The sequence below is a fragment of the Myxocyprinus asiaticus genome, chromosome 25 (genome assembly GCF_019703515.2).
Source record: "Myxocyprinus asiaticus isolate MX2 ecotype Aquarium Trade chromosome 25, UBuf_Myxa_2, whole genome shotgun sequence".
Classification (NCBI taxonomy): Eukaryota; Metazoa; Chordata; class Actinopteri; order Cypriniformes; family Catostomidae; genus Myxocyprinus; species Myxocyprinus asiaticus.
Window position 1 is genome coordinate 32,091,534 of NC_059368.1, and position 14,266 is coordinate 32,105,799.

At 40.2% G+C, this 14,266-nt stretch overlaps 1 protein-coding gene across 3 annotated transcripts in view; it reads right to left on the reverse strand.

Annotated features, from left to right (window-relative positions):
* LOC127416097 (glycosaminoglycan xylosylkinase-like) overlaps window positions 1-14,266 on the reverse strand; it is a 43,147-nt gene that overhangs the window by 23,721 nt on the left and 5,160 nt on the right. For all 3 annotated transcript variants that reach the window (XM_051655241.1, XM_051655242.1, XM_051655243.1), the window contains one exon: window positions 1,279-1,835. In XM_051655241.1, coding sequence (XP_051511201.1) covers window positions 1,279-1,835 — 557 coding nt within the window. The remainder of the gene's footprint in view (window positions 1-1,278; window positions 1,836-14,266) is intronic.

The window sequence follows — 14,266 nt, forward strand, 5'->3', positions numbered from 1 at the left end:
AAAACTATCCTAAACGAGATGAATCGCCATCACACACACAGAAGCGACAGCATCCCATCAAGAGAGCTGACAACTCTTAGGCCTCTTTCACACATTCTGCATCAACTAAGCGGTGCTCTAGAGCAACTGCAACAGCAGGCATGTGCTGGTCTCACAGAAAATAACATGATTCCTGGGTAACTAAATAGACCATTACCTTAAAATGAATATTCCAGGTTCAACACAAGTTAAAGGTGCGGTGAGCAATTTTATTTTTATTGAATTGTATACAGAAAATGTTCCTACTGCTTGAAAAAAAATCACTGAAATAAGTGTCCTGAGATATCTCACCGGTCTCTGTGACAGCACTAAACTGTATAAAAGTGAGAGACACACTGGTGTGGGAAATTAACCTTTAATTGCCATTTAAACCTGTGTGTGTCACCTTGTGTGTCAGTAACAAGGCCAAACATTCAAGGGTATGTCAACTTTTGATCAGGGCCATTTGGGTGATTTCTGTTATCATTATGATTTAAAAAGGAGCCAAACAACTATGTGATGATAAATGGTTTTGTTATGATCACTATCCTTAAATAAAAGACAGTTGTTTTGCATGATCAGTCATATTTTCAAAATCAATGCCAATATTTCACAATTTCTGCCAGGGTATGCAAACATTTTAGCACAACTGTATATATATATGGCTGTATACAAAGGGCTGCATGATGTTAGCCAATCAAAACAGTGGACACTGAAGTTTAAAGGAAAAACTGAGGCCAAACGGAGCGTTTCAGTCAGTAGGCCATAAAAGACAGGGTGAAAATTATAATATATTACAACATTATTACTACTCCTGGTGAAAAAAAACTTTAATAACATTATAAGTGGGCCTCAGGGAAAATAACGAGAAAAAAGTATGTCATGACCCCTTTAAAGGTTTACATTTCCAACCCGTTTTCTGCTGATTTCCGCATGGGATGTGTGGCAAAATAAGCTCAGCACTGACGCTTTACTTTCAGTGTCCCTTCTGGGACGCAGCACAACGCTGCTCATGTGTGCGGTGTAAATGCCGTAACCTCTTAATATGGGTGCTGAAATGAATATGTGCTGCTCACTTGTCACATATGCATGTTGTGTGAAACGGTCCTTATTCATACACTCTATTTTCTATTTCACTCACTTGCTTTTTCGCTCTCTAATTCACTCACTCACCCTTTCCCTTACTCTCACTCTTTATGAATTCACATTTTCTTTACTTTCTCTCTTTCGTTACCCATCTCAATCAACCCATCTCCTCACCTCTTGGGTTTGAACACCACTTTCTGTCCTCCGTCGAGCACCAGCAGGGCTTTCAGTTGGGTGCCTTTATAGCCCACATCTGCTCTTTCCACACGAGCAGTGGCAAGGGCATTCAGCACGGCGGCTAGCTCAGGTGTTTCATCTGGGTACACCTCCCGTGGCCCAACCCACTGGGCAGCCACTTCCCAGGGCGACTGCAGGGTGTTTGTGAGGCGATCTCCTTTAGCAAGAGACAGGCTGGCCTCCATCTTGCGGAAGGCACGGAGGTCGCGACGGCTGGTGGCTGAGCCCTCCCCTCCATCCAGCATGAAGACTTTGGCCAGGCCGAGGAGAAAAAGCACAGCACACAGAACCACCACACGCTGCTTTAGCTTCATAACCTCCTGCAGCCAGACACCCACTGGGTGCCCACCACCTCGCCTGAGTCTGCCGGGGGACAAGCTTTCACGCCTGTGGCATGGCACGGCCCGCTGTCTGGCCAACACCACCACCGAACAGGCTGGACAGAAGCAGTTTAAACCACTAGACTGTGAATGAAGTAGGACGGAGGACACTTCCTGTAAGAAGTGAAAGAAATAAGAATGATAAAAACAAGTAGGGATGGACATTGTAAGGAATTTAATGATTCCCATTTCTTAAAGGAAAAAAACATTTGGAAATAAGAAATGCAACTCTTATTGGATTACTGCCCTGTTACCAAATGATGATGTGATTTTATATTTGAACAGAACAGATTCTAGTAAAAGGTGTGCTTACACAGAATGAATTGATTAATAATTAAGTCATTTTATTAATTAATTAGAGGAATACTCCAGGTTCAATACAAGTTAAGCACAATTGGCTGCATTTGTGGCAAAATGTTGATTACAACAAAAATTTATTTTGACCTATCTCAAAAAAAAAAAAAAAAAGCAAACGCAAACATTTGGGTTACAGTGAGGCAATTAAAGTGAATGGGGCCAATCCGTAAATGTTAAAATACTTAATAACACAATACGTAAATGTACATGTTTCAAAAGTGCAGCCACATGACTTGAACAATATTTGTTACCATGATTTTAGTGTGATAAAATGTCTTACTATGTAAAGTTATATCCAATTTTACAACTTTGTAGCCATGATGACGTAACGCCCTTAAACCCTAAAACAACTGTAAAAATTATAATTTAAACAACTTAATACACAAGTTTTAACAAGAATTAATGTAGTGCTTTAATAAAGTTATAAGCTTCACATTTCTGCCTTTTAACCATCCAAATATTGGCCCCCATTCACTTCCATTGTAAGTGCCTCACTGGAGCCTTGATTTTTGCTTTTTTTTAAAGAAAAGGAGGGACGAGTTTTTTTTTATATATATATATATATTATTTTATTTTTTGTTTGGTGTGGTAATCAACATTATACCACAAATGCTGTTGATTGACTTCAACTTGTATTGAAGCAAGAATTTTTTAAAAAATACTGCTAATTCCAACAAAACTTATAATGCCTATTATTAATTACACATATCAAAAACTATTCAGTAATTACTCTGATTTCTCAGAAGCCTAAAGTACACATAACAATAACAATTCTTGTTCCATTTTGAGTCGGACATGATGAAATGAATGACTTGTGATTCAATTCGTTTTTCATTTGCTAAGAACCAGCTCATAAAGAGTTAAGGCCCGTTCACACCAAGAACGATAACTTTAACCGTAAAGTTGTAAAAAATTGTTCTAACTGTACGAGAATAGCGGAACGTAACTTTAACGATAACGACACAGGAAAGATATTGTTGGGATCACTTTCAGAGTGATTTTTTTCCCAGCTGATGAATCATAAAAACATTGACAGCCAATCAAAAACCATCCAGCTTTAAAGGGCTCAAGCCGCAACGTGCACTCATCTTCAATGTAACACATTCCAGCACCGGATTGCCACTTATTATAACACATGCAAACTAAATGGAATCTCCTGCTCAAGAACCGTCAATGTGTTTCTGCATTTTTCTTCAGTATTAACGGAGATGAATAAAAGGCATTAAGGTATAAATTACCTTGGTTATCCAGCGCTAATGTCGACAACATTGTCTTGACTCTTTTGAAGTTGTTTGCATTTTTCTTTTGGTTTCTTTGCAAAACGTAGAGCAGTAGCAGTTCATCTACATCTATTTTCTTGACTGTGAACATAACTGCAGCGCACGCTTAGAATAAGCAAAACGTTATCGTCCATTGGTGTGGACGCTAATGTAGTTATCATCACAGTTATCGTTATAGTTATCTTCCTTGGTGTGATTGGGCCTTAATTCATTCAGGAGGAAGTGCTGTTTTGCAGTGCAGATTCAAAAGAATGGACTCATAAGAGTCATTTATTCAGGAATCAGACTACACTGGTTGCACTCTATGTTTCTAGCTGTAGATTCAAAAGAACCGGATCATAAGATGAATTTGTTCAGAAGGTATAGCTGTATGTTTTGTACAGATGGTACAAATTTGGTCTAATTTGGTCAATTAGACCAAAATCTGGCAAAAAAGGTGTTTTTGAGTTTGTTTCCGTGGTTCGTAACAGCTCGCCAGGGACAACTTTTGGGAAAACGTCTTACTGGCTACTAAACACCTTCTTACTGCTATTGGTCTCTGCCATCGGTAGGAGCTCCACCAACTTTGAAGCGAACAGCTAATTTTCATTCAGTCAGTTAAGATCAGTCAACATGAACAGACTGGTGTGCAGAGTTATTATCGAGTTAGTGCAAATTTACCTACTGTACATCTGTACCATCATTTGCATGGAGATATTTTCCAAGAACATGTCATGCAATTTTTTGTTTTTTGTTTAATTAGTCTACAAATGGAATCATATCTACTCAAATGCTCTTACGTGCCATTCACTCATGTGCAATCTGCAGCTGAAAGCCATTCACACATCTGCCCAAAGATACAATATGCCTATTATCATTCTTTCGTCTGTTTCTGCCCAATAACACTCTTTTATACACCCATCATGTCATCATACATTACAATAACAGAAGGTAACTGGTGCATACTATTACCGCGTATAGTGTTAGCGCCTTAGTGGCATGAATGCACAAGGTAAAGCTTATAAACTACACATTTTCTACTGCATACGTATTACTTTAAATAATCAATGAGTAATTAAAACAGCTTCTTTTACTGATCTTGTATGAATTATACTCATAAAATGAGGCATGCAGTCATTGATGACACATTTTATTGTCATATTAGTTGATGTTTTTCAAGTAGTCTTGAGTGTCCTCATATTTAAATGTACCTCTCACAGCAGAGTGGCGGGTGTTTGAATGTTCACAAACTGTATGTCGTTGCTCAGCTGTTTCAATTTATTTTTTGGCTCTGAGCAAAGAATGAAGAAGCACTCTGCTGTGAGTGCTGGGGCTTTACCACATCTGTGCTATGCATGATTAGAATTAAAGCTACACAATGTAACTTTTGGCCCTCTAGCGGTTGAAGCACAAAACTGCAAGTTACTTGCAGAGTTTGTTTTGGTAATTATGTGAGATGTGCTTCGGCTCTGCTCTTCCGCATGGATGAATCTGATGGTTTGAGGAGTACCAGTGAAACCATGGTTACAGGTGATCATCTTATTAGTGCGATTGACACTAACGACATCAAAACTTGTCCCCTCCCCTCAAAAAATAAATAAATAAATAACAAAAGGATGAAAAAGACAGATATTCGAAAAATATGCAGGCAAATAGACCAAGGTAGTAACTGGTTTAGAGATTGCCATTGTTACAAGCATAAAGTAAATCATTTTCCATTGTGTTTCCTTCTTCGAAAATGGAATTGAAAGCACTGCAGTACTACAATCCATTATAAGATGCCCCATTAGTATGGCTAACACTATCTAACGAACTACCGCTCTAAAAGAGCTACCTGGCTAACTATAGGTCCAATAAAGTATCTTACCTGTCGAGTAAGAAAAACTCCATCTTTGGGTCTGTTTTAAATCCTTTAAGATCACAAAGTAGTCGCCACCTCTGAAAAGCCAATCCGATGTTTCGTGTTTTATTACAGGCTCTGTTGCTTTACCTTTTTACTTGCTGACTCTTCTCGATTAGAGGCTACTTTATTTTTAAAATTGGTGATTCCCCAGAGGGTTGCTTTTGGAATGATCCATGGTCAATGTCGCTCATTTGTTGTTGCTACAAGCTTTCAGCTTCAAACGCACATATAAACATGCTGCAAAGCTGCATCTTCTTTTCTTTATTTACAGACATGACGAAACATGCAAGGATGACTGACGGAAGTATGCAATTTCCTGCCAAATACGTCCCGACAGCTCTAAATTATTAATCATTATTGTATGCTTACTGTAGTGAATCAGGGTAAGGCAAAAACATGGTTTGGAAGACGGAGTGTTGGTGTACTTGCTCATTAATTAAATTTTGTTCATTTCCAACAAAACAAAAACATACATAGTGTAGCTTTAAATGTTTATGTTTTGTTGTTTTTGATCAAGTTAAGAACAAATGGATATTAAGAGACATTATTTAATTATAAATGAATTGAGTGGATCTCGTCCTGGCCACAAAACTACTCAATCACTGGTGAGTGAAATCTAAACGTTTACCAGCCAGTGGCTAACCACAGACATTTTAAGTTGAATAGCGTGAAATTTGGTCGCATTTGTGAGCGATTTAGGCGCATTGTAGAGGGTTGCTTCTTATATTTTTCCCAGCCCTAATTTTAACAGCGTATTCCGTCCATTTCGGCACAAGAAAAAAGCTCTGGAGGAAGAACCTCGGTTCCTCAACCTAACAAAGGCAGATTAAGTGAGAAGAGGTTTCATGGTTGTCATTTTAACAATGCTTACAATTTGACTCAAGATAGGTCTCATCATAAACCAGCGCTGTGATTTATCATTTAAGACTGCCTTGAATCAATGCAAGCAGACATTACACTCACAGATGCAGAAAAAGAATCTGAGCGCTTCAGATAAGAGCATTCACTGATGCAGGAAAGCTTCCTCAGTTGTATAAGACACACTCGGTAATGTCTTTTTTAATGCTTTTCATGTTTAACTGGACAAACACAAGCCAACACAAATCCTCCTAATATATCATTTTAAGCACAACCTAGTGTTGTGTACAGGGCGGGGTTGCCACCTCTCTGTTCAGGCGTGCCTCCTTAAGGCTTTGTGTTCAAGATAACTCCTCTCATGGTTCTCTTATGGAGTTAGAATTGTTTCTAATTCAGAGACAAATGGAAAGAGATTCACAAATAGAAAGTTGGTCCACAAATAAATTGAACGAGATCCACAAATAAATGTTAGGAGTTTCGCAAAAATGAAATTAATTCACAAATAAATAAGATTTGCAAATAAAAAATAAAAAAAATATTTACAAAAATATTTTTTAACTCACAAACACAACTCTGTCCAGCATTTATTGGTGGATCGCTTGCTGTGCATTTGTGGATGGCAGCTCACATTTGTGAATTCTGAAACATTTCTCATATTACACATTTTAAAAGGACTGATTTTTGGAGCAGGTGAGTCAAGTGCTCAAAGCTGATGGACAGTTCAGATGGCAATATCTAATGAGTCAATTATCACTGTAAGAACTAGCGGTCGGCCGACTTTTTTAATTATCGCATCGGCCGATAAAGTTTCCCCTTTGGCCGATTTGATTCGAGGGCACTGAGAATCGCCTGTTCGCATGTGAAGCGACTGAGACATGTAAACGACCAGTAATGGTTCATTTTGTTGTTATGTGCCATCGTGTTACTACAATAATAGACCGGTGTGCAACACAGTCTCATTTAAACGGTCTGCATATCACAGCATCGGCAGACGTGTTTGAGCTCATGTTAAAGTGCTCGCCTGTTTCATTCTCCCTCTCCTCAACAGTTCCTGTTCAGGAAGCTATTTCCAGTCATAACAGTGCAGCTCCTATCTACTTGAATGGAGAAAGACCAAAATCTCCAAAATGGTTGGTCAAGAATACAATCAAAGAACATATTTCAAATCAGCAGTAAAATATGACAACAATGGTATCATAAATGGTGCTTCTTTACCTCAGATTACGCTAAAAAATGCATTTATAGCTAATGCACATGCATGTTCTAGAGGTGATTGACAGGCGATGTCTGTATCTAAAAGGTGATTGGCTCTTTTACCAGTAAGGCGGGACTTCCTATCTTCATCTGTTGACTGCAGTTGGGCATTCTAATTTCTCCCATTAATTTTAATAGAAGTAGCCCGTCTCTGCTAAATAGTCTCTGGTGCAACTTCAAGGTAAAAGCGCTTCACATGTGCTACAAGTAAAGGTCTTATCCACTATGCACTGTATAAACAATTGGTTTGATTCAATATTTTTTGAGAAAATGTGATTGCTAATGTTGACATGCCATCTATGGTTGCTGGACTACTGTGTGTACTGTTATTTCCTTATATATTAACAATTTATATACATTCACACAAAAGTGCTAAAAAGCTAAATTCTAATAATTATTACCTTACAACTGCTTTTATTAAATACATTAGCAAATTATTTGCATAGCAGATCTTGTACACTGTGTAATATAGGGTATTAATTTATGGTTTGTGCTCCTAAGATCATTTAATATGATTCATGTTTTATAAAGGCACTATTTGTACTACTGATCTTTTGTAATGTCTAGAAGTATGTCTGTTGGGATCTACCATGTAACATTAAGAGTAATACATACATACATACATACATTTCCATTATGTAGCTAGAAGTTTCAGTCAAGAAACTTGGTTAAAATTAAAATAGCAGACTCATCCTGTCAGCCAGGTTAGCTATAAAGCTAATGATCAGGACTCTACAAATGGGCAATTTTCAGCTGTCGACATTTAACAAGACACTACACGTTTATAACTGAGAGAAAATTATACGACCCTTAAATCACAGTATTCCTCTGATGGTGTCTGTTTCTTAGAGTTTGCGGCCTTGGAGCTTATCTGTATGTGCTTGATTCCATGCTCATGAGAGCGCTGTGGCTCTGGTCCCGCCCTGCTAGTAAAACGAAATGTGATTGGTTAGAGATAGAATGTGCTACGATTGGTCAGAGTAATGTGGCCATTATCTGATTGGCTTGAGTAGATGATGGGTGGAGTCCACTTATTTGTGGATTGCCTGCAGCTCTCGCTCAAGAAATGTTTCAGAATTCACAAATGTGAGCTGCCATCCACAAATGCACAGCAAGCGATCCAACAGATAAATGCTGGACAGTTGTGTTTGTGAGTTAAAAAATATATTTGTAAATCAATTTTTATTTACAAATCTCATTTTATTTATTTGTGAAATCACTTTATTTTTGTGAAACTCCGAACATTTATTTCAAATCAAATCAATCAAATCACTTTTATTGTCACACAACCATATACACAAGTGCAATAGTGTGTGAAATTCTTGGGTGCAGTTCCGAGCAACATAGCAGTCATGACAGTGATGAGACATATACCAATCTACAATAAACATAAAATTTACACAACACAATTTAAAATCTAATATACACACTTACACACAACACAATATACAAATAATAATATATAATGTACATTATACAATACACACAATATAGACTACACATTATACAATAAGAATAGTATATATAGAATGTACAGTAGGTTGTGTTGTACTGTATTGACATTCAGGCTGTCGGTTGATAGTAAGTTGCTAGTGTGCTGTTAAGAGAGAATATAATATAATAATAATATAATTTATGACAGTCCGGTGTGAGATATAAGAGTAAGATTAATGAAGTGCAGTGCTGATGTATTTTGATCGTGAGAGATCAAGAGTTCAAAAGTCTGATTGCTTGGGGGAAGAAGCTGTCATGTAGTCGGCTGGTGCGGGTCCTGATACTGCCTGCCTGAGGGTAGCAGTGAGAGCAGCCCATGGCTCGGGTGGCTGGAGTCTCTGATGATCCTCCGAGCTTCTTTCACAAACCGCCTGGTATATATGTCCTGGAGGGAGGGAAGCTCACCTCTGATGATATGTCTGGCAGTTCGCACCACCCTTTGCAGGGCTTTGCGGTTGTGGGCGGTGCTATTGCCGTACCAGGCGGAGATGCAGCCAGTCAGGATGCTCTCTACAGTGCAGGTATAGAACCGTGTGAGGATGTGGCGGTTCATTCCAAACTTCCTCAGCCATCTCAGGAAGAAGAGGCGCTGATGAGCCTTCTTCACGACGGCCTCAGTGTGGATGGACCATGTGAGTTCCTCAGTGATGTAGACACCCAGGAACTTGAAGCTGCTGACTCTCTCCACTGGTGATCCATTGATGGTGATGGGGCTGTGTTCTCTATCTCTTCTCCTGAAGTCCACCACAAGCTCCTTTGTCTTACTGACATTGAGGGAGAGGTTGTGCTCCTGACACCAGTGTGTCAGAGTGTGCACCTCCTCTCTGTTTCATCATTGTCAGTGATCAGGCCTACCACCATCGTATCATCAGCAAACTTAATGATGGCATTGGAGCTGTGTGTTGCCACACAGTCATGTGTGTACAGGGAATACAGGAGTGGGCTGAGAACACAGCCCTGCAGGGCTCCAGTGTTGAGGGTCAGTGATGAGGAGATGTTGCTACCCATTCTAACCACCTGGCATCTGCTTGACAGAAAGTCCAGGATCCAGCTGCACAGTGAGCTGTTTAAGCCAAGAGCCCGGAGTTTCTCATCAAGCTTGGAGGGCACTATGGTGTTGAATGCTGAGCTGTAGTCTACAAACAGCAATCTCACATAAGTGTTCTTTTTTCCAGGTGGGAGAGAGCAGTGTGTATTGTAGATGCAATGGCATCATCAGTGGAGCGGTTGTTGCGGTAAGCAAACTGCAATGGGTCCAGTGATGGAGGCAGCACAGAGCAGATGTAATCTCTGATTAGTCTCTCAAAGCATTTGCTGATGATGGGGGTCAGAGCAACAGGACGCCAGTCATTTAAGCAAGTGATTTTGGATTGCTTTGGAACAGGCACAATGGTGGACGTTTTAAAGCATGTGGGGACTACAGACAAAGAGAGGGAAAGGTTGAAAATGTCCGTAAAATCACCAGCCAGTTGGTTCGCGCACGCTCTGATGACTAGGCCCGGAATGCCATCTGGACCCGCGGCTTTGCGGATATTCACCCGTCGGAAGGATCGGGTTACATCCGCTACAGAGACGGAGAGTGAACTAACCTCTGTAGCTTCGGCCGTGAGAGCTCTCTCCACGAGGGCGGTGTTATTTCCCTCGAAACGAGCATAAAAAGTATTTAGCTCATTCGGGAGAGAGGCAGCTGTTTTCACGGTGGAGTTTTTATTCCCTTTAAAGTCCGTGATGTTAATTCCCTGCCACATGCTTTTAGAGTTGGTGGTGTTAAACTGTCCTTCAATCTTGTTCCTGTACTGACGCTTTGCTGTTCTGATGGAGGGCATAACTGGCTTGTTTATGCTCCTCCACGTTCCCGGAATTAAAAGCGGAGGTCCACACATCAAGTGCCGCGTGAACATCGCTATTAATCCAAGGTTTCTGGTTCGGATAGATCCGTACTGTTTTGCTCGGAACAACGTCCTCTACGCACTTTGATGAAAAACGTTACGCTATCAGCGTAAAGCTCGATGTCATCATCAGAGGCGGACCGGAACATCTCCCAGTCCACATGATCAAAACAGTCTTGTAGCGTAGAGTCTGATTGGTCCGACCAGCACTGGATCGTTCTGAGGGTGGGTGCTTCCTGTTTCAGTTTCTGCCTGTAAGCGGGCAGAAGCAGAACGGAAGAGTGGTCCGATTTGCCAAATGGTGGGCGGGGGAGGGATTTGTAGCCATCCCGGAAGGGAGAGTAGCAATGGTCCAAAACCCGGTCCCCTCGTGTGTTAAAACTAATGTGTTGGTGGTATTTTGGTGCGACTGATTTGAGATTGGCTTTGTTAAAGTCCCCAGTCACATTGAACATGGCCTCAGGGTGCGCGGTTTCCTGCTTGCTTATAATCCCGTACAGTTCCTTGAGTGCCCGGTCTGTGGTGGCTTGTGGTGGGATGTACACAGCAGTGATACTGACCGCTGTGAATTCCCTCGGCAGCCAGAATGGTCGACACAGAAGCATGAGAAATTCCAGATCAGGAGAGCAGAATGACTTGATAGAATGTACGTTCCTCTGATCACACCAGGATTTGTTGATCATAAAACATACACCACCACCTCTGCTTTTACCTGAGAGGTCTTTCGCTCTGTCCGCTTGGTGCACGGAGAACCCCATGGGTTCAATGGCTGAGTCTGGAATCTCCGCAGACATCCAAGTTTCTGTAAGGCAGATAATGCAGCAGTCCCTCGTCTCTCACTGGAAAGAGATCCACGCTCTCAGCTCGCAAAGCTTGTTGTCCACAGACTGAACATTTGCCAGTAGAATACTGGGTAGCGGGGGTCGATTTGCGCAATGTCTTACTCTGATGAGAACGCCGGCTCTGTTTTGCCTTTTCCTTTTGCATTTCTGCAGCCGTGCAGCCCAGACAAAGGGCTCCGCTGACGTGTTTGTAAACAGCGGGTTGGCATTGAGGAATTTGAAGTCCGGTTTACGGTGTGTAATTGCAGAACCAATGTCCAAAAGTGTTTGTCTGTTGTAGACAATAAGGCAGACAACATCCAAGACAAAAAAAAAAATAAGAACTGTAAACAAAAACAAAACACTACAATGCCGTGTCGGAGCTCGCAGCGCAGCAGCCATACTCAGCGCCATCTTGAGTCCAATCAAGTGGATCTCATTAAAATTATTTGTGAATTAATTTCATTTTTGTAAATCTCTTTCCATTTGTCTCTAAATTAGAAACATTTCTAACTCCATATTCTCTCTGTCCTCTTGATCACCTTGCAAAGGATGAAAAGACAAAAAAATGTACAAATAAAATTGTACTATTTTACACTAAAAAAAAAAAAAAAAGACACTTTCTAGAAGGGATTAGAATGACAATCTGGCTTGTAATGCTCCCCACAAATAGAGGCTATAAATCAGAACAAATTACAGAGATTTATTCAAAACTGCACACTCAAAAATGCACACACGTTAAAAACTTCAGCTCCACTGCTCAAATGCTAAGATAAACCCTTAAATTCATAATTAAGAAGGAAATTACAACCATCATTACACAGTTGAAGTCAGAAGTTTACATATACCTTAGCCAAATACATTTAAACTCAGTTTTTCACAATTCCTGACATTTAATCGTAGAAAACATTCCCTGTCCTAGGTCAGTTAAGATGACTACTTTATTAAGAATGTGAAATGTCAGAATAATTGTAGAGAGAATGATTTATTTCAGCTTTTATTTCTTTCATCACATTCCCAGTGGGTCAGAGGTTTACATACACTTTTAGTATTTGGTAGCATTGCCTTTAAATTGTTTAACTTGGGTCAAATGTTTTGGGTAGCCTTCCACAAGCTTCTCACAATAAGTTGCTGGAATTTTGGTCCATTTCTCCAGACAGAATTGGAGTCAGGTTTGTAGGCCTCCTTGCTCGCACACGCCTTTTCAGTTCTGCCCACAAATTTTCTATCGAATTGAGGTCAGGTCTTTGTGATAGCCACTCAAATACCTTGACTTTGTTGTCCTTAAGACATTTTGCCACAACTTGAGGTATGCTTGTGGTCATTGTCCATTTGAAAGACCCATTTGTGACAAAGCTTTAACTTCCTGGCTGATGTCTCGAGATGTTTCGTCAATATATCCACATAATTTCCCTTTCTCATGATGCCATCTATTTTGTGAAGTGCACCAGTCCCTCCTGCAGCAAAGCACCCCCACATCATGATGCTTCCACCCCCATGCTTCACGGTTGGGATGGTGTTCTTCGGCTTGCAACCTCACCCTTTTTCCTCCAAACATAAAGATGGTCATTATGGCCAAACGGTTCAATATTCCTTTCATTAGACCAGAGGACATTTCTCCAAAATGTAAGATCTTTGTCCCCATGTGCACTTGCAAACTGCAGTCTGGCTTTTTTATGGCTGTTTTGGAGCAGTGGTTTCTTCCTTGCTGAGCAACCTCTCAGGTTATGTCGATATGACTTGTTTTACTGTGGATATAGATACTTGTCTTCCTGCATCTTTACAAGGTCATTTGCTGTTGTTCTGGGATTGATTTGCACTTTTCGCACCAAACTATGTTCATCTCTAAGAGACAGAATGCGTCCCCTTTCTGAGCGGTATGATGGCTGCGTGGTACCATGGTGTTTATTCTTGCATACTATTGTTTGTACAGATAAAAGTGGTACCTTCAGGCATTTGGAAATTGCTCCCAAGGATGAACCAGTCTTGTGGAGGTCCACAATTTTTTTTTACTGAGGTCTTGGCTGATTTCTTTAGATTTTCCCATGATGTCAAGCAAAGAGGCACTGAGTTTGAAGGTAGGCCTTGAAATACATCCACAGGTACATCTCCAATTCAGTACACCTCCTATCAGAAGCTAATTGTCTAAAGGCTTGACATCATTTTCTGGAATTTTCCAAGCTGCTTAAAGGCACAGTTAACTTAGTGTATGTATACTTCTGACCCACTGGAATTGTGATGTAGTCAATTAAAAGTGAAACAATCTGTCTGTAAACAACTGTTGGAAAAATTACTCTTGTCATGCACAATGTAGATGTCCTAAATGACTTGCCAAAACTATAGTTTGCTAATATTAAATCTATGGTTAAAACATTTTGTTTTAATGACTTCAACCTAAGTGTATATAAACTTCTGACTTCAACTATGTTAAAAATGCTAACATTAATTTGAACATCCGAAAACACAACATAATAACATATCTATACACTCATCCCAAGGGTCTATTCAAGCAGTAGCAGCAGTCAGACTCTCCCTTAACATACTGATGTGCTGCACTAAGCCCTGTCAAACACAGCCTGAACATGGTGTCTCTCAGCACTTCCTGATCTCAGCCTGGGGCTTATACTGTGTGTTTGAGAGCTCTGCCACGCCAAAGACTTCTACTAAACACACACACACACACATTTACTTGTGTACTCTGCAATCCTAA